This window comes from Tympanuchus pallidicinctus, unplaced genomic scaffold, assembly GCF_026119805.1.
Source record: "Tympanuchus pallidicinctus isolate F22 unplaced genomic scaffold, pur_lepc_1.0 scaffold3, whole genome shotgun sequence".
Taxonomy (NCBI): Eukaryota; Metazoa; Chordata; class Aves; order Galliformes; family Phasianidae; genus Tympanuchus; species Tympanuchus pallidicinctus.
Window position 1 is genome coordinate 80404154 of NW_026294747.1, and position 21285 is coordinate 80425438.

General features: G+C 39.3%; 1 protein-coding gene across 1 annotated transcript; it reads left to right on the forward strand.

Annotated features, from left to right (window-relative positions):
• On the forward strand, positions 1-20620 carry LOC128087319 (pituitary tumor-transforming gene 1 protein-interacting protein-like). The gene is made up of 7 exons (XM_052696737.1): positions 1-379; positions 2780-2832; positions 5114-5222; positions 6630-6738; positions 9685-9753; positions 13463-13509; positions 19569-20620. Exons 1-7 carry the CDS (start codon positions 271-273, stop codon positions 19616-19618), a joined length of 546 nt encoding a protein of 181 aa, XP_052552697.1. The 5' UTR covers positions 1-270; the 3' UTR covers positions 19619-20620.
• Positions 20621-21285: the final 665 nt, after the last annotated feature.

The window sequence follows — 21285 nt, forward strand, 5'->3', positions numbered from 1 at the left end:
TCAACCCCTGCCATTCTGTACTTCCCTTACCGTTCGTTTCCTAAGCGAAGCAATCATTCAGCACTAAGGAACCTGCATTTATCACTTGACCTACTGCCCACTATCGAGCCTCCCTTTCCGGAGCCAGGTGATAGAGAAGCTCACAAAGCTCAGCTGCAGAACGCACGCCCTGCCACAACCCAAACGCACAGCTGTGGGGCGCCTAAAGCACGGCCCGCACGGAGCAGGCGCAGCGCCCGCCCTACACACCAGCTGAGCCTGCGCGGGGCGATGGGCGCGCGGCAGCTGCGGGCGCTGCTGGGCCTGGTGCTGCTTTGGAGCGGCGCCGGGATGGCCGAGGCGCTCCATCCCACCGCGACTCCGCCGGCACCGGCGCACGGTAAGGAGGAGGCGGCGGCCGAAGGTCTGCGGGAACCGCGCGCGGCGCGAAGCTCGCCCCGAGCCACCGCGCGCCGTTCGGAAGCGCCCTGGGGAGGGGCGGGTGTCCTCGCCCCCACGTCCTCCTCCGCCGCAGGTGGGGCGGGGCAGCCCCGAGGCGCGGAGCGGGCTGGGCGGCCCCAGGGGATGGAGTCTGGGGGGCTGTTGGCTGGGGAGCGTGCCGCCCGTTTCTTCGCTCATAACGAGGAAATAGCCTAGGAAGCTGGCTGCGTGCTGTGCCATCCCGCTCGTTGCCTTGGGGTCGGTTATGTTATAGCCGCTTTGGGAAGGCTTGGTGAAGTGCTTCCTGGTATTTGAGTGGTGTGAGCAGAAACGTTGGATTAGTCTGCATTAAATTCGGGTATCCTATGCAGTCCGTGACACCTGCTTTTAAAGTCCCATTTGATGACTTTATTTTATGGTTTATTTTATGGTAGGGTTTGTGACAAACTTAACTGTTTCAACTGTAACAAACATCTGACTTGGTGAGACCTGGGACAGCAGAGGAAGGGAGCTGCCTGTTTCTCAATAGCTCCTCAACAGTTAGGAAGGAACTTGCTAACAGCTGCCTGTTAATCAGTCTCTTTCTAATGGAAGCATAAACCAAACCAAAGAACTTTGAGACCGAAACTGGATTGAGTTGTCTTTCCAAGGAACTTTGCTGCCCTTTTTGTATGTTTTTGTTCATGTGATTTTAGGAGGTTGCTCATGGCACAAAGTGTGCTGTGAAAAGATTCAGTGACCTTTAAGGAACAAGTGGTAGAAATAAGATTAAGTTAAGAAGAAAGGCTGGATTGCTATGTCATATCAGTAGCTTTGTAGTCTTATTTTAATCCTAAAGCAAAGTAGTTGGTAAAACATAAGGCCTTGCTGACTGTCAGGTGACTCAGTTATCAGAGTGATGGTCTCATGAAGAGCAAGAAGGCCGTTCAGTGGGCAGTCTGTGGCTGGAGGACATGGCATGCTGTGCTGCTGTTGTGGAAGTTTTACAGAGTTGGATGTGCACAAAACGGGGCTGCAAAGTTTTTCTGCTTGCCAGTGTCCCTATAAGAGGGATGTTCTACAAGGCTTGATTACTGGAATAAAAGGAAACCTGAAGGACAATAAGAGTACTTTTTCTAACTATGCCAGGTGGGAAGGATGTAGATAGAAAACAAATTAATGCAAACTATCCATGAATAACGTAAGTTTGAGCAGGTTTCTGACTACCTGAGCAGTTGTACTTTTTTGTTTTTTAGTGTAATAGTAGGAGCTTCCTCCTGAAAGGATCATTGAGCTGAAGGCTACAGTGCAGTTCTTAGTGTTTCAGAGCCTTGTCTTCCTTGGAAAAAATAGTAATAGTAAAAAAACAGCCCTTTGTATATGCTGCTTTTCTGCATAGTAGGGAGGTGGAGCAATGTTTTTAAACAAAGGCTTTTTTAAATTGTCTGTGCATTTCATTGTACCTGTATTTTGTGAAGGAAGAGCCTGTGTGCTTTATCTCTGTTGCTACACAGGTCCGTGAGTGCATTCCCTAGTAGGTGAGATCATACGTGTAATTAAGGTGCTGCAATTCCTGTATGTGCTGACAGAATTCTAGTCAGTAAAAAAAAGAAAATTGAGTGTAAACAGTAGTAGTTTTTATCTATTTCCCTGTGAGAATACAGTCTTGATACTGTAGCTAGCTCTGTGCAAGGTGTGTTATGCTCAGTAAAAATGGTACTGCTTATCACATCCTGCTTCTTGGTAAAACACTTCAGTAAGAATGATTCTGCTTATCAAATGCTGCTTCTGCTTCTTGGTAAACCAGGCATGCTATGTAAAAGCAGTTCTTCATTTTATGTTAGATGCTTAATGCTTATTTCATGTCAGTATAGAAGAAGTGATTGATGAATAACTAGAAATGTATTACTGTTAGTAGTAATGCTGTGCCTGACAATTTTTTTTCCCTGATGAAGTTATTATCATAGTGCCTTGAAAACATCTGTTTGAATTTGGGAACTTCAGAGTTGCTTTTTTCTTTTTCTATGTGCCTGTACACTTAGTGCTGTTTTCGGTCGGACTGGGGGGCTGCGTGTTCCTTAGCTTGACAGAAGTTGCATTCTGCTCTCTACTGTTGAGGGGAACACGTACCTGGTGGGAGATCTGTGGATCTTCTAAGTTGGGCAGCCCAGAGAAGTGTATAAAGCAGAACAAAACTGTTTTTCCAGTTCCTAGAGTAGCATTACATTTTGTAACAACATCATCCCTTTCATAATCAAAATTTTTGCTTGTACCTAGTAGTGTGTATGAGGGAAAAATCTCTAAGTATCACTTTAAACATTTGATGTTATTGAATACACATAAATGTGATACATGTGGTGGTGTTTTTTTTCTTCTCTAGCATGTTCAGAGTTTTCCCAGAGGTCCTGCGAAGAATGTTTAAAAAATGTTTCGGTAAGATTTTAAGTATCTTTATTTTATTTTTTTACTGGGAACTTGATGCTTCTCCACTTCCTATTAAGCTGAGTTGTGCGCTGTTCACTTGGCTGTTTGGTTGTTTGGTTTTTTTTTGTTCTCGTTTTCTAGGAATGATGAACCTGGTTAAACTACCCTTAATAGGAGGAGATCCAGATCAGTGAGTTGTAGGCTGGTTTTGAGTTGGTAGATGTAGTCACTTGATGTTCTTCTTCCCTCCGAATGTCATGCTGTGCTTTCCATCTCCAGGTGCCCTGCTCTGATCAGTTGCTGAGGGTATTTCTCTGCCTTGGCTGGAGGGCACTGACTGAGTAGAACGTGGGCTGCACATTGCTGTGGGTTCTGGGTGCTTCCACAATGCAACCAAGCAAGTTGCTGCTCCTGGTTTTGATTCTTGCCCTCAGTTTGTGAGCAGCATTGGTTGTATTTCTACCTTATAAGAGAGCTGGATAAAATGACTCATAGGTGGATAAAATGCCTTGCATTTCTTGTATCCAGACAATGAGAGCTAGCTATGAATGAAGCAAGCTAGAAATACCTTTTTCTAGAGATGTTCTGTGCAGTGACTTCAACTGAAGCAGACTGGATTGGTGCTTTGTAGATGTTCAGATGTGTTGGCCTCTCCACTGTCAGGCTGGGTCACTGTAGCAAAGTGTTTTGATTTCCATTGAGACTGTAGTAATGAAGACGTTTAAATCAGTGGAATTTGATTCTGTGTCCTTTACTCAAAAGGTAATACCCAAGTCTGTCTGCCCCTGCAGTGTGAGAGAGCGTTTCCAGTTCTAGCCTGTCACTGGGAAGAATTGTTTCAGGAGTCCTGCAATTACATAAGTTACTGCGAAACTTGCACAAGGGAAAATTGAGACATATCCAAACTTATCTGTTTTATGTTTGTTTTATGCACTTATGTATTTCTGAATTAAATTGCTTTGTATAGATGTAGCCATTGGTTGTGGGCTGGTGGACTGTATTTGTCGTCATAAACCTGGCATTGTGTAAAGAACTCTTCATCTCCAAAAATGCAAAGTAGGAAACAGGAAATATGGGTCACTGAAGTTTAAATGTTCATTACTACCAGTGGTGTGACTGTCACTTCAAATAGGCATGTGGCTGCTGCCTGGGAGGACCAAAACTGGCACATGAGCACCACCTTATTAACCTGAGAGCTGTGTGTTCACCTTGTGGGAGGAAAAAGTCCTTCAGATGTCTATGTGCTCTGAAGGCACTGTAGCAGTTACAGATACATTATTCTCAGAAGCTGTCAAACCAATGATGGAGACCAGTCTTGTGCCCATGACAGAATGATGGATGATTCAGATGAAATAGCATAGCTGTTAACCTTGAAGAAGTGACTTTAGAATGAATTCAGACAATTCATGCATACATTTAAAGAAGAAAAAGGCTATAAGTAAAGCTATCAGCATTTGAGCTAAAAGAAAGCAAAGGATTGCTGGAATTAGGTAAATTGCTTTAGTTGAAGAAGTTGCAAGTTGATGATTGTGTAGGTAATAGCAGCAGATAAAAGTAAAAATTAAACTTCTAGTGAATAGGTAAAAATCAAACAAACTCTAAAATGTAGTCATTTGATTCATTTAAATAGAGTTATAATTCAAAATAATCTGATCTTTGTAGTAATTATAGTTAGTCTTCTGAGTTGATGAGTACCTATTTTCTCTTATTTCTATCAAGAAGTTCTGAATCCTGCTATTGTCATGGATACGCTGGTACAGTTCATTGTAAACGTACTGTTTTGTAAGGAATAATGTGTAAGAGTTTGGGTTAGAACTTTTGAATCCAGAAACTCAGCTAACTCAAGATGAGTACTTATTACTATAAAATTACCCTTAAAAACTGAGAAATTTGTCATGAGATAATGTGTAGATATTGCTTGATGTCTTAAGAGAATCATCTCTTCATGTGATTCTCCGTTCTATTTACTTGATTTACTGGGTCAATTGTTAATTTTGGTAAATATAAGCACAAAACCTTTTTATTCAAGTGTACTGAGTACCTTAGTGTGTTGCCAAAATGACTTCAGACCTGTATAAATATTTATCTCAAAGTACAAAATTCAAATTAGGCTTACTTTGGAATTGTGCCAGAACTTCTGTAGGTTCCATACTACAAGATGCTATCAGTGTGTAATACTGTATCGTACTTTTGTCTGTGGAGAGGAGCACTTGATTATAAATTGCTCTGTAATTAATTGTTATAACTTGTTTTCTGAAGATCAATAATTTTTTTTGTTTGTTTTGCACAGTGCCTTTGGTGTTTCACCAACAACACTTGTATTGATTATCCTGTAAGAAGCATTCTTCCACCATCTTCGTCGTGTTCACTCTCAAATGCTCGATGGGGAGTTTGCTGGAGTAGGTACTAATTCTACTTCTGCGGTTGGGATGTATCTCCAGCTATGCTCAGTCTGAAGTGAGGCTGCCACTTACTGCAGCTTTTCCCTGATAATTTACTGGGAGGGTTTGTGGCAGGATGGGGAAGGGCAGTGGTTATGGTTGGAATGTGGGATATCCCTTTGGTCAGTTCAGGACAGGTGGCCCGGCAGTGCTCCCTCCCAGTCTCTGCACACTCCTAGCAGACTCAGACAAAAAGCTGCCTTGATGTTCAGCAGGACCTGTTCAGCAATAGCAAAAAGCTGGTGTGTTATCAGAACTATTTGAGCCAAAATTCTGAATAAAAATACAGCACTGTACGGGCTGCTGTGAAGAAAGTTAACTCCATCCCAGCTAGGCCCAGTAGGGAAAGACACTTGTACTGCATCTTTTTGCAAAGTAGTCATTAAGGGTTTTACTGATACTAAGGGTGCTTTTGACAGGTAGGTTGCTGTTTTTTTTAATGGAGGAAGGATTTCTAGCTTGTGTGGTTTGTGTTTCTGGACTGGATGAAGCTTAAACACAGAATTAAAACACTGTAATGGAGCACATTCCTGGCAAAAGTGGTAGAAGTTTAAAAAAAAAAAAAAAAAAAAAAAAATGTCGGAAAAAGATGTGTTTTGCTTCAGAGATCTTTTTATGAATTCTATGCAGCAGTACCTTGTGGTTGATACCATCTGGATGCCTACCTGTGTGACCTGTTGCTGGGTACCTGTTTTAGCAGGGGAGTTGGATTTGATGATCTCCTCAGGTCCCTTCCAAACCCTACAGTTCTGTGCTTCTGTGATCTATTCTTATTGAGGCTCTCCACTTCAGATTTAGTAGGAAACTCAATTAATCTGTGAGCACGGTCATCTTAATTTTTCTTTTTGCAAATAAAATGAAGAGACGGACATTGGCTCACTTTTGCTGAAAAGAAAGGTGAATATTGCAGCTCTCAGTATTCAAAAACAAATGACCAGCTTCCAGTTACTGTTTTTTATGGAATAAAATATTAATAAGTTATCAACTGCTGGTGCCCATAATGTACGTACACTGCTGCATCTACGTAGCTGCTTTTTGGTCACAGTACAGTGACTGAAGTAGTTACTGGGAGGACAGACCTGTGCAACTGCACTGGAAGATAGGTATAATATATAGTATTACAGAATGAGTTGTAACAGTTTTGAATGTGTAAAAAAAAAAAAAAAATAATAAAAAATTCTCCTCAGTGTAGATAATGCATAATAGCAAAATTCTAATGTGATGTGGAGTTCTGATTAGATTAAGGTGTTGGTTTTTATTTTTTGTGCATGGAGCTGAAAAAAGGCTTGGGAATGAGAGGGAACTATCAGGAAGATAAATGTTAATGCTGGAGTTTAACAAGTTAAATATATTCATGTTTTTCAGTAAACTTTGAGGCTTTAATTATTGCCATAGCTGTAGTAGCTGGAATCATTCTGGTGTCCATAGCAGTCTGTTGCTGTTACTGCTGTTACTGCAGAAAACGTTTCAAGAGGTAAGTATGTGTGTTTGTTTTCTTCACTGACTTTGGCTGCTGGTCTTCCCTACCTGCTGATGCAGCAGAAACAAAACAAAAACCCCAACCTTTTGCATGCCAACATACTAAGAGTCTTCCAATTTGAGAGCATATTGACTTTTTTTTGTACTGCTTTAATTGGCTAACGTCCTTTTGAAGAAGGGGGTATTAGTTGATGAGCAGCTGGCAAACTCAAAAACTCAGTGCTGTCATCTGAAGTGATAAGTGGTTATTTCCTTGTGAAACACCTGGAAGGCCGTGCTTATTGGGGCATCGCATTATTCTCCTTACTATTGGTGAATTTTAGAGTTTTAGGTTTCTGGGTTCCAGTTCCAGCTTTGGGATTTCTCTTGTGAATGAAATTTGGGCCCTCATTTCTTGATCTGAAATGATTTCTGTGCTATTTCAGGTAGGTGTAATTCATCGTCCTTGTTTGATTTTGTTAGAATTTATGCACTTGAGCATTGTTTAGTGCTGTCCTTCAATCCAGAGACAAATTATACATCTGTGGCTTTCACGAGGGGAAAAAAAAAAGTAATTATTTTCTCTTTTCCTTGAAGATGCATGTACCTGCTCTGCTGGCAGATTGGTCTGTCCTAGTGCAAATCCATCCCAGTACAAAAATTGCTAGCTCCATAGCCCTGTGCTGATAAGCCCTGAGGACTGCATAAAACTGCTTTAGATTTTATGTAAGATCTGTCAGCTTCTGCAGAAGAACTGTGTGGGCTCCTGTGGCTGACATGCAAACAAATAGAGCTTGATTCCTGTGAAAAAAGAGATTTGTGTCAGACTTCAGTTTTAGTAGCTGAGTCGTCAATCACTGCTGTAACATTTCATTCTAAAAATGGAGGGTTGGTTGAGAGTCATCTTATGTCACTACTCCAAAGGTGTCAAGCTTAATCTTTTGACACTTAGAGGATTTAAAGGTCTTGTCAAAGTGGGGTCCGGCTTATTTCAGGAAGATTCAGAATGTATTATTACACTGCAGTCTGAGATATTCGTAGCTTTAAACCCACTCATTCTCAACAGGAATTCTTTTGCCCTCTACTTCTGAGATTCAAGGACTCCTTTTCCATCAAAAAAGCTAGGTATAAATTGGAAAAATGAAAACTTGCAGAAGTGTAGTATTCGGTCTGTTTTGTTGATTTATTGGGTTTTCAGAAGCATCAGCATTCCTTCTGAGAGTTCACAACTATACAGTTATATAATGTTTTAGAAGGCAGCATCAGACTCCATCCCTACAACAGAAATCCTTTGGCTTTTAGGATATTGTTGCATTGTTATTTTTACTATGTGCTTGGACTTTGAGTTTTATTCCACGTACTTGAGATACAATTATTCATGAAACTTTACTAAAATAAACTTTCACCTTAACTACTTCAGGTTATCCACCCCTCCCCCTAAAAAAAAAAGTGATTGATCATTTCAAACTCCCTGAATTTGATGGAAAACTTAATTTCTTGGCAATGTCCAGAAATCAGAAGTTGATGCTTTTTTAGTTATAGGGAATAAATACATTCTCTGAACCCTATACCATCCTTTCATGATTTGGTGGCTTTCTATTTTGCAAGAACCATGTGAGGTGAGACAATCAAGAAGGCATCAGGGTCTCCAGTAAGGTAGTTTTACAGAAGGATACCTGTGAATAGAAGGTTCTAGTCTTCTTGGGTGCGCAAATATGGGGAATTAATTAATCAGACAAAAGGATCTAGCATAGTTTTCTAATAAAGAGAACCTGCTGTTTTCTACTGTTTTCCTGCTGTTTTCCATATTATTAAACTTTCTAACTTTAAATGGTAACAAAAATGCAGGGGCTGGAAAATTTGTACATTAAACGCAATGTGGAGTTTGAATTGGTGGATTGCGTTTAAACATCTTATGCATTCAAACGTGGATAGATTGATGGAACAGGTGGGAAAATCGAGTTCAGATTACTAGTTCTGACCTCCTTTTTCATGTTAAAACATTAGACATGCTCTAATTAACCACTGGATGTCACTCTTGCTTAACTTGTGTATTGGTTGCTGCAGATGTATGGCATTGTAACTGTTTCACTATTAGCAGATGTGTTAGCATTGCAGGTATTAATAACATTCCATCTCCAGGTAGTATGCTTGGTTCTGAAAAATGATCAGCTTCTAGAAGAGTATGGCGAGTGTCCGTTACTAGTCCTGAAGAATTGTAGTTTAATTCTGTCAAACAATTAACAAACAAATATTGTTTAGCATATGTTTTGGAGACTTACAGTTCTCATATGATATAGCTGATGAATAAGGGAAGCTGAGCTTTCTCAAAGCAAGCCACAAAGCTTTTCCTAGTGGCAGAAAAAGGCCGGATGCTGCAACTCTTACTGTGTTATGCAGTTTCAGTACGTGCATTCAGTAGAGTGTATCTGTGCACACGGCTCAGATGTACCTTGTAGACTCAGCATTTCCCAAATTCACACAGCTGATACACTCAGGTAAGTCCTTGCTTACTCTGTAACAAGGCAGACAGCTGATGAGACAGTTCATTCAGACAGCTTTCCTGAGGGCAACTTGAGATTGGATAGCAATGGTTGTTGGGAAAGATAAATTGTCCTGACACCAAAAGCTTATGATCCATCAGTCTTCTTTCAAGGAGCAGCGATGAACTTAACTGTGCATGTATGTGTGCAGTTGGCTTACTCTAAATGGGGTGCGACACACAGAGGAAATAGCAAGTAGGATCCCTGTTTCTGGAATGGTCTGTGACCTGTCTGAGGCTTTAAACTGTCCTGGCATGTTACTACAATGAACAAATCATATGGGTGTAATAAAATGTTAAAGGGTAATTCTACAAACTTTTCTATTATTCAGCAATTAAATTAAATTTTACATAGCATAAATGACTAAACACGGATTGTTTAGCACTGAAGTTGATTTTTCTTCCTCATACGCCTTCTAGTAGACCAGATGAAGAAGAAGAACAGCTAGCTAGAAAGAGGGAGGAACGAAGACTGCAGTCTCTTCAGAGGTAAGTCATGGCAGGTTGATGTATAGCTACACGCCTGCAGTAACATGGGAGTATTCTGCCTTTCTAAGGAATACATAGAATGCTTAACAAAGACTCTGATAGAGATACTGTGAAGTTTCCTTGACAGTGTCATACTTCTAAAGAACTATGCTCAATGTGAGATTTACAGACTGAATTAGGAGCTAGCATTTCTGTAACCTCTGATAGGTTGATGATCACTGTAGTAAATACTCTGAGCTCTCTGCCAGCTGAGAGCAAATGGGAGGGTTGTGTCTGAAGTCTTACCCTAGTCTCTACTCTGGACTGATGCCTGTCTGTGGCACAAGTTAATGCCTCATTGGGGCTGGGTTTCAGGGGTGAAAACCTCTTTTTGAAGTCATTTAATAATTTGTGTGCTTTCTTTTAAAAGAAAGGTAGACAAGATGATAGGTAAATATCAGAACTTCTGCTTAGAGGTAGGAAACTTTCATTCAGGTGTTATTTTATACAATCCCACATTTCTATTTCTATGAAAACTGCACTGTGTAGAAAGAAGTGTAAGGCTAATAGTGCTACCAAGAGTCAGCCTTGATACAGTGTTGCTCAGTGAGAGAAGCATTTTTCAGGATGGAGGCTTTTATACCTTAGTTCTCCAATGACTAGTTGTTCAGTATTTTTTAGATAAACAGATTTTATAGGTAAGGCCATGATACCTACCTGCACTATGTACTCTTTGAATCATAGTTCCTTCTTTGGTCTTACCAGTAAGATACCAAGTGGGCGCCTTCACTGCCTGGCCATTGCCTGCCATTTTCTCTTGAGCTTAGATTCACTGCTAGTATGAGTAGGGACTGCAGGAAGGGAAGGTTTACTTCCAGGTAAGACCCACTGGGGAGCTTTTGAACGAAGGCATTAAGTTTCTCATATGGGAATACTCCACATGTTGACACCTTAGTGTGGAGCATGTTGCCACAGCTGTGCAGTTACTCCAGCTTGACACTTATGAATTTGTTAATCTGAGTCTTGTTATAAAAGGGTGCATGTTCTTAAGACTAATCCTGACAGCTGATCTAGCAGTGGTGACTAGGTTAACTATTGTAATAAGTGATGGACTTCTGTGCTAGTCATATGCTTCTCTGTATGTTCCGTTAAGGGGATTTTCCATTATATTCATATCCTTCTTCTATCTTTTGTCTCAGTTTGAAACAGTTGTGTCAATCTGCAGACTTAGTTCTCACAAACTTTCCTATTAGTCATTGATAGTTTCCTGCCCTCAAAAAAAGCTTTCACCAAGTGAAACATCCCAGGAAGTATTTATTCACAGGTAGCCAACTATTGTTATTTTCTTGTTATCTTCTATGACGTACTGAATCAATGTGACGGGGTACAGATATCCAAACCCACCTTGCTACAAAGTTATGTCAGCATTTGTCTATTGGCAGACTGTTATATTCAGCTGTTGAGAATCTTCCTCCAATACTATCTGATAATTGTGCTTTCTTGGGAAATACAATGAACAATCAAACTACAGATGTTTTAAAGTTCGGGACACTATGATTTCTCAAGCTCACTAGAAAAAAAAAGCATAGAATGCATATAAAAAAATCTGTATGTCTTTTTTTCATTCTTTTTGTTGAAATTCTTTTTTTTTTTGGGGGGGTGTGGGGGGGAGTACACCGCTTTACATTGTTTGCATTATGATTTTTGTTACTTTTTGCTGCTTTTTTTCTTTAGGGAAAACCTCACATAGTTGTGTGATGGTCATTGTGCTTTGACTGTTATGAGCAAGCTTTTAAAAAGACATGATGAGAGATCCTCTAAGATAACTTTTCTGATATTATGAATACCTGCAGAGTTGTTATGAAATGTTCTTCAGATAGCAAACTGCTTGGGATGATTTGACAAGACTAACGCATATCTTTTGATGTACTAATATGGATCCCAGTTTTTCATCAAGAACCTTGACAAGCTGTGTCCCTCATTCATTCCTTGTCACCCTGTCTAACATCAAGATTTGACCTCTACAAAATAGTACTGCTAGTAGTCAGAAATTCCAGTGTCAGCAATATGTAGATGATGTGTTGCTATGCTTTTATTCACCCTTCCACTGTTATTCTGTTCATTTGAGTTTTTTGAAAATTGGGATTGATGAAGCTGAGATGAAGAACAACAGAGAGAAAAGTGGTTTTCTACTAAAAGGGAATCCTCTCAGAGAATCCTGTGAGGAATGTGAGCATTTTGTTGTATGTCAAAACCATGTGTCCTGTTGTGCTAAACTTATTTAGGCCACATATATATATTCAGTGAAATGAACACTTAATGTGTATTCTGAAGCAGTGGCTCATGACCAGGGACACAGGGGATAGCTGTATACCATAACGTCTCTACTGTGATCTGTATGTCATCTTCAAATTATTAATATGGTTAATCTTCAGGAAATCTGATGCTTCAAGAATGCATACTTCGCTGTGCACGCAGCAGAAGTGGTGTTGGATAATTTACAAGGCAGAGCTAAGACTGAATCTGTTCCTGAACTAAGCCTGGGAACAAGGATCGCTGGAAGCATGCTGCCCTGCCCGAATGATTGCTGCAGTCTTGGAGCAGCAGCTCTCTTTCCTGGCTTGTGTCAGGACTGTCTATGGAACAGGTACACTGTTCCCATTGCAGAACAAAACATAACAGCAGCCCTGGGGTATTTCATGTGTTCTGAACCCACGTACTTGTTTAGTACCCAGAGAGAGCTTGGTAGGGTTGTGGAAAAAAGCTGAGAGCAGGCCAGAACACCTCTCCCTGCCTATTACTTGTTTCCTGTGAGTCCTGAATGAGAAGGGATTGCTAGTAGCAAACTCTAAAGTACATTAATAGCTTTTTTTGACCAATAAGCTACTGAGAAAACATGATCTTCTATTAACTGGGAATATGTTGGTATCTAAATTCAGGACTATAAATGTTAAACACTGTTAAACACTGTTACATTGTTAAGTAGAAACACAAGTAGGTATCTTAAAAATGTTGCTACTTCGCAGTGGTGGGCAGTGAGGGTGGTTGACAGCTGGTGTCTAATATCTTCCTTCGTTTTTCCCTCCATACCTCTGCAAGGGAGAGAGGGATGAGAGAGTAGAAATTAACTGATTAGGTATTTGGTTTCTGGAAATGGCTAAAGTTTGGTAGTGTTAGATACTGTCTTGAAAACTTAGACAACGTAACTAGATGTTTTTTTTGTTGTTGTTGTTTTTTTTGTTTTTTTTTTTTTTACAATATTGCAATATTTTAGTGTTTTCTCTGCTTCAATACAGTGTTAAATCATAGAAACTGCTAGTTCTCACACTTGCTGTGCTGCTTAAATAAAGCAATAATACATCACCTTTTGTCTTCATGAAAATATTATATTGATTCATGATTCTGAAGCATGCTGTCTTCACAGCTAAATTTTATATTTATATTCCTAGCTGGAAAACCTTAGGGAGTCTTCTAGTATTGCTCCTTGATTCTTGTGTGTATATGTACATACATCTGGGTACGTCACATATATAGAAAAAAGATCGATTTGTTGTGCTTGCAAATGTATTTTTAGTGATGAAATGGTTAGGGAGAACTTATAGAGAATCCTGTCTTTAAGAAACATAACTGACAAATACTTATAAAAAATGTATATTTTTAACAAATTATCATATTTTGCTTACAGCTTAAAATAGTCTGAATGTTCTTCTGATGCCTTTATCTGTTGCAGGAAACATGAAAGAAAACAGAAGCATGATGAAATACGTAAGAAGTATGGTATGTGATATATTCAGTATCTAAATTTATTTTTTCCCTTCTCCTAATTATTTTTAAAATTCACAGTGGAGGCATGCTGCTTTATGAGCAGCAGAACTAATCAAACCTGATTTCCTACTCTTGTGTCTTCTGCCACCTGAACACCTGATCTCATTGCTGTTTATGTTCTTGTTCTCTTCTGGTGCAAATTCTCCAACTGGGTGAGAGCAGATGTGCTGAATGGGTTGTTTGCTTAGGGTAGTTGTTTAAATATATTGTAAGAAATTCTTTCTGCATCTTCCTAAGAGTGCTGTTGTGTTTTTATTTTTTAAGTTCTTGAATTCAACAAAACAATCTGGCTGAAATTTGCTAGCAGACCTAGACCTGTGGTTATTGAAGGAGGGCAGACTGGCTAGAAAATCAGCTTTTTAAATCAAACTTTTTTTTAAAAAAAAAAAAAAAAAAAAAAAAAAGACAACTGTGATTCAAATTATTGTGGCTTGTTTCTTGTTAAGTGGAATGGTGATACTGTAGGAGATGCATACTGCAAGGCCGTGAGACCTGGTGCATCATATAGGAGACTTCTATTATCTAGGCCTGTCAGTCCTTTCAGTTTTCATTGGACTTGTTCATTGGGTTAATAGTACTGTGTGTTCAGAGACAGATATGCTACAACTATCCTGCACTTATTATGCAAATTCCTATAATGTCAGAGAAGGTGGTTCGAGGGGTCTGAAGAGTCACTCAAAACTGTTAATTTATCCTCCTCTTAAAGTGTTTGGCAGACTCTGGCAATGCCACGAGTCCACAATGCAATGTGTCCTCTGGCTGATGCAGAAATAACACCTTTGGGTATGATGCAGAAATAACACCTTTGGCTGTATGGGAAAATCTCTCCCTGGGAAGTACACAATTCTGCTGGCACAGAGAAAAAAATCAATGTGAAGCTTAAGCTGAAGAATGTTGTTGAGAGAAGAATTCTTGTTAGATGTCAGTCATGAACTTCAGTCCTGTAGTGTTTTGTAGGGTGACTGAACTGTGGTTGGCAGATGGCATCAGTTTCAATAGGTCTGAATCTTTTTCAGAATTTTTTTTTTAAGTAACCAACAACCTTAGGATTTGACTTTGGAATAGCAGTTAGCATATCAAAGCACCGCTCTGGGGTTAAGTGAGATTTCAAATAGCTGTGTTCTGTTATTCTCGTTGTGATATTTAGTTTGATTGTCTCTGGAAGGCCAAAAGATGGTCATCTTTGTGAAGATTAGCTTCTCTCTGAGTGCTTAACTTCAGGAATACTTGGTTGAATCTTACTTGGAGTACATGAGTTTTCTGAAGAATACAACTGTGATTCAGTGCCTCTGGGATACATGTGCCAAATTCAAAACCTTGCTTGTAGCTATCCTGAGAGTTAGTGTCATTTTGCCCCTCAGCTGAAGCTGGGCTGTCAGTAACATATTTGGGATCACGTTCATGCAGTCTTTGTTAGTGGAAGGTGTATTTTGTCGCAAAGCATCAAGAATGTCCGTTCCTTCTTGTAGTTAGACTTTGCAATGCAGTTTACCCATAAAAGATTGAATTAACTGTCAGATTTGAGTAGAAAATTTTTTTATGTAAGGTTTATTTGTTGACTGGTTTGCTTTATTGTGGAATCAGAGATTAATTTGTGTTACCAGATATGTTTGAGGCCTGTATTTCAATCATTCATTGTTTGCCCTAAAGGAAAACTGAACTCTTATATGAATCATTGGGACATACTGAAAGGAGGCGGGTAACTGAAGAAAGGTGAAAGACAAAACATCCAACTTCTGAAATTCCTAGATCATTGCTGATCTATACAGCTTGTATTCTGATCACATGCAGACACGTGGCTGTCAAAATAAGTCAGTGGGACAACGCAGTAAGTCCAGCTGTAACCTTTAATCTTCTGTCTTCATTTTTAGCTGTCAAGCAAATACATATGTTAGCATATTAAACATAATCTAATAAAAATTGCTGCAAATAATTACAGAGACGCTAGATTATTTTACACTCTTATTCACTGCAGAGATGATTCCCAGTTAAGTAGGCATGGATGAGTGGCAGAATGACAATGACTTTGTTAACCTGACTCTGTAGATTAAGACGATCATGCCTGAAATTTCAGTATTTGGTTGGCTTTAAGGGAATGCCTTTTCCTATTTCATCCACCAGCTTTCATTACCCCATTTAAATGGTAATTACACATTTATAATGCATTGCAGGTGTCACTCTAGCCACAGTCCTTTGGGAGCTTTGGAAGCTATAGAGAGCTTTAGCAACCAGGAATACACACTTTGAATTCTTTCTTTGTGGCAAAATTTGATAGTATTTCTCATTTGCTCACATATGTGAATGCAGTGTGATTACACAAATTATATGTTGACTCTTAGAAAATTTTAAAGTAGAATTCAGAGTACTCTGCAGCTTGCGTAACACACAAAGGAACTACAACTTAATTGCTGCTGAATTTGCTGCTATTATATGTTCAGTATTTCATTAGTAAGAAGCTGCTTTATTTTTTTTTCAGGATTTTGCCTGGGATTAGTGGAAGGATTCTGTATCTGTTATTTTTACAAAGTGATTGCTTTTCAAGGTTTTGGACTTCCAAACCACTTCAGTACTGCAAAGGTTTTGATAGCCAATTTAGCAATCCTTCTATTTGATGTGGCACATTGATTTTTATATTCAGTAGTTTGTCTCATCAAATGTTCTCCTATTTGGTATGCATACTTCATATTGACCTTCTTTAGCGTTCTGGATGTATAACAGTGAAACTTGTAATGCTGTACACTTGAAGCTGTATGAAGCTTGTATGTTAAGAGTAGGGTTGTTAATTTGAATGTCAAAGAGGAAATGAAGATATGCAGCATATAGCAAACCAGCTCAATTTTTGAGGTGTGTACAATGTCTTGTAAGTATTTCTTTTGATTCTGTTTTCCAGCAATGCTGGTTGTGACGAGGGTGAGATATTGCATAGTTAGCATGGTATATAGTATAAATGAACATGCTGGGAAGACTTATTAAATTTCTACAATTGCCTTGTTGTTATATATGTAGTGGGAGGCTTTATTTCATACAAACTAAGGAAAGATGTTTGACTATATGCCTTTCAAATTTCCTAGTCCTACTTAAATACTGGTAAGTAGGTCAAATAGTAATCTGGTAATGAAGATGAATAAACGTAAGATTCTCACGTTTCTTCTAATTGTCCTGCACAGCAGTATTTAAGTTTACAGTAATGTTTAAGGGACTTTATTGCAAACAAAACTCTTCAGTCTGCAAGCGTGTAGCTGCTTTGAACCTGTGAGCGTAAATTACAAGTTGGGTAGTTGCTCCTTTGCCAAGTGAAACAGCCTTCATGTCTGGTTCAAGGCAGTCTGTGAGCTCCAGTTGCTCTGGGCATGCTATCCAATTAGCATAGGCTTGCAGCTCCTCTTTAAGTATCGTGGCTAAGAGCAGCTGTGGCAGCTGACATTAGCTTTCTGTCATGCTGCTTTTTTCATGTCTCCCCTTTTGTCCACTTACTGAGACCTGAGACAACGTCTTTGGTAAGAATTAATTCAAGTGATGAGTTGCTCTCTCTCTTTTCTCACTTAATACAATTTAGTGATGTACTTAAAATACTGAAGATTGAAGAAACTTTAAGCCTGGATGCATATTTGAGAGCAAGATTGAGCTCCAAAGTTTATTGAATGTTATAACTGCTGTGATTATCCTCATTCAGAGGACAGGCTTGTACCTTCTTTCCTGGGAGTCATCCATAGTTCTTAAAGCCTGAGCAATTCCAGTACTGTACAAATAAAACAGATAAGAGAACTTGAAGTTAACTTAAAATGTGGAAAATGTATCTGCTCATCATCAAGCTTGTCAGTTTAGTAATATTAAAGGAAGCACTACAAAGAAATGCATTTGCAGTAGCAAACAAAAATGACTCATTCACTTGAACTGTCAGGACTAATGTGAAATGGCTCTTGGCTGAGCAGGTTGGGGGAAGGCAAATAAGGCTGTCCTCTTGAAAATGATATATGAAGTGTATCTTCCCCTGATTAACTGGAAATTGGCAGTACTGGATGTGGAACACCACTTCATTGAATCTCTGCTGTTTGAGCTGTAAGAGAACATTTCTGTGGTTTTACTGTGTTACTTGGCACTTCATACATTGGAAGGTATTTGTTTAGATTGAATTATAGGAAAGACACAAAGACTTACCAGACTATGTACAGAAAGATACACAAACTAAGTAAAATCAGCAGAGCTATAGATGTGTGTGTGTGTGTGTGTGTGCATATTTGTCCTTTTTCAGGGAGATAGTTACTTGTTTTTGGTATGTGTTTTGTAGCTGTAACAGGTCAAAGACACTGGTCAAGGTAACTCAACCAGTTGCTTCTTTGATTATCTCTGTCGTTTTGTCTGTTTATGAGGCCTTTAAGTAGCTAAGCTCAAAATTAAGGTTATCGTTATTTGCCAGGGCATCTAGCAGCACCTTCTGCCACTTTGTGGAAGATTATTCTCACATTTGGCACCTTGGCTAATGAGTGGCACTGCCTTGTACAAGTTTAAAGATTAGAAAAAAAATTTGTGGGTTTCAAAATACCATTAATTCCTGCACAAATGCCTAAAAGGCCCCTTTCTCTGAATAATTATAGGAAGGGGCAGTGCCTTCAATACAACGTACTCTATCAGGTAACTAGATTTTCTTTCTACCTGATTGAAGCTTTATAAAGGTGACTGACCCATTCTTAGTCAAGTAACAGCTGTTAGATAAGAGGGCTGGTTTTAACTTCTTAGAAATGGTTTGCTTGAAATCCTTGCAATTTGAATAATCATAAGAATTTTTGTGCATGTTCCTTAATACTGCACTTCCCTATCAAGTACTCAGGTGCAGTTAGATACGATAATCAGACACACTGCTTGCTTGGCATTGTAAAATGTGCTGTTAGTTTGAAAGAAAAGCAACAAGGCAGTCAAGTATAGTCTGCCTTCGGTACTTTTGAATAAAAGATGTATGAGGAGTGCCTACATGACTGGCCGATGACTAGTGTAGTCTCATCTACTGTTGTGAGTGTGAATATTTGTGAATTGGGACTGTTTGGCTTAGCTGTCTTCTCTCTCTGTATCACAAGTAAATGAGCTAGAGAGTCCAGGCTTGCCAGGCAGCAGTATAAAAACATTGGTATAAAAGAGATTGGCAGTTGCTCTGTCTTTTCACAACTTCAGATCAGCCTCTCGACTCTTACAGGACTCCTTATTTTCAGTATGTGCTTCAGCCTAGCTCAGATCTGGTGTGTGGTTTAAAATCCTTTTGAAATAATTGCTGTATGGAACAGTGATTACTCAACTAACCTTTCAAGAAGATGATAAGCAAATCCAGTCACTCGGTATAATTGGGTAGCTTCAGTGTTTTCTGACAGTGTTCTGGTTAAAACATCAGGAGTCTTTGTGATGGAAACATGCTGCCATTTGGATTAAGTGGTGCTCTTGTTTTGGTCCCTGGTGCTTTTATTGAATGCAGGGATGATCTTCATTTGTTCCTAGAGATTGTTGTCCTGTTGCAGAAATGCCCTAAATGGCTGGAAGTGACAAATGATTGTGCAGATTTGAAGCGGAGTTAAGACAAAATAGCAGTATTGTACATCTGAAAGGGTGGTGATTGTGTAACTTGAATTTATAAACTGACTCATCTGAATCTGCTCTTCCTGAGCCAGCCCTGTACTTAGGTTTTGTAGACCTGTCTCTTTCAGATGCATTCTGTGGACAGTACCTCACAAATGAGAAATTTGTTCTCCACAGGACTTTTCTTGTAGAAATATTTTCTCTGTTAAACCATGAAATACCCATTGATGAGCATAGTCTGAGAATTAAGAGGGCTTAATAGCACTTTCATTATTTTACTTGAGTGTCTGGGTGATAGACCATCTCTCACAAGACAAAAATTCCTTTTAGTTTCATTACATACATAGTATCAGTTGGAGTGAGATCACTAACACAAGCCTAAGCAATGCTTATGATAAAGCATTCACGATAAAAGAAATGATAAATGCAGTTTTGTTTTTGTTTTGCAGGTCTTCTCCAGGAATCTGATAATCCATACAGCAGATTTGAGAATGAATAAAGCTGTGCACCTTCCTTCGGACATGCAGCTCCAAAATACAGAAAGATTGTAGGTTTATGGTGGTTTCCTTTGTTGCTTTTTTTCGTTTGCTCTTTGAGGTTGTCTTTTATTTCTGAAGATGGTTCCCCACCTCCTCCCAGTGGTTATAAAACTTAGGTGTGGGCGGAGATTTCATGAAATATGTGTCTCTATCTTTTATCCATATATTATCCATATAGAACTGTTTTTCTTATAAATGGTTTGTTGTAGAAACGTGTGCTGATTATATTAACATGTTTGAAACATTAACTTTCTTCCTCTTAAAACTGTCTTCTGTTACCCAATTTAGACGGTTAGCAGTCACAATCAAGTACTTAAATTCAGCATCAACTCCCACCTAAACCATTCTTCCTGTGTTCCTAAATAAAGATTTTCCTTTATTGTATCTGTTTTTATAAAAAATAGAAGGCAGTAAGGGAGCATAGCTTCACACAGCAGAAATAACTGATGTTGGTACTGAGGTAGGTGGAACTACAGCAGGCACATTCTTATGTACCACCATAACATGAGAGTGATTTTCTTGTTATCCCTTTGGGAAACAGTCTTCAAAACTACTCAACTGTTGTCGAAGGGCTTAATGAGGGGAGCTTATTTCTTTTTGAGTAATGAAGTGCAGTTGTGAAAATCACTGATTTTTGAGAAAAGAAATTACTTCAGAATTGGCAGAAGGTAATTCTTGAAATGAATGTAGAATGTGACTAGATGTGTATGCACCTGCTTTTAAGAAGGAACATCAGCCTCTGTGAACACTTCTTTTGTATGCTTTTTTGTAAGTTGCCAATGTTCTGTAGTTGTGATGGAGTGAGCGCGGTGATTTGAACCCAGCCAACACTTGAGCACTGCTCACTTGCTTGCTTCCCATCCTGCACTGCACGAGGGAGAAAATGGGAACAGCGCAAGTGAGAAAACCTATGGGTCAAGATTATGACAGTTTAGTAAGTGAAGGAAGCAGGAGGGAGGGGGGGGGGGGGGAAAAAAAAAGGAAAAGGGTGATGCAGTCACCACTTTCCAGAAGCAATCTGTGTAGTGGCCAATTCCCACCAAAACACATTCCTCTCAGGTTTTATTGCTGAGTGTGATGTTGTGTGGCATGGACTGTCCCTTGAATTGGTTTGCACCTACTATCCCAACTTCTCTCTTTCCACCTCCTTGCACAGCCTCAGCCTGTTTGCTGGTAGGGGTGGACTGGGGGGAAAAAGAAACCCTGACACTTTGCAAACGCCAGTGCATTGGTGTGTGATCAGCTCTGCTTTAGCCACAAACACAAAACATTGCACCGTGCAGACTGTACTGTGAAGACTGTTAAATCCATCCCAGCCAGACCCTGTGTACTAAGTATTTTGTTAACCTTTTATTCTTCTCCATGATGTGATTTACTTCCTCTCTTTTCCTAGAGGTTTTTCCTTGGGCATTTTTACTTACCAGTATGCTTACCAGTATGATGCAGCAAGCAAGGTTTAACTAACGGCTTAACTAACCTTCCTTTCTGTGTATTATCAAAAAATGTACAGTATTGAAGATATGTTATTTTTTATCAATGTTCTTAAAATAAATACTTTAACATCCTTAGTTTGATGTTTAGTTCTGTTCTTTATGATTGTGGTATAAAATAAATGACCAAGTATGAG

What these genes read in the sequence shown, in the direction of transcription:
- LOC128087319 (XM_052696737.1), top strand. Translation starts at nt 271, where the DNA reads ATGGGCGCGCGGCAGCTGCGGGCGCTGCTGGGCCTGGTGCTGCTTTGG. An exon ending in TCCGCCGGCACCGGCGCACG is followed by an intron (nt 380 to 2,779) that starts GTAAGGAGGAGG and finishes TTTCTTCTCTAG; the next exon opens with CATGTTCAGAGTTTTCCCAG. An exon ending in TGCAGAAAACGTTTCAAGAG is followed by an intron (nt 6,739 to 9,684) that starts GTAAGTATGTGT and finishes TACGCCTTCTAG; the next exon opens with TAGACCAGATGAAGAAGAAG.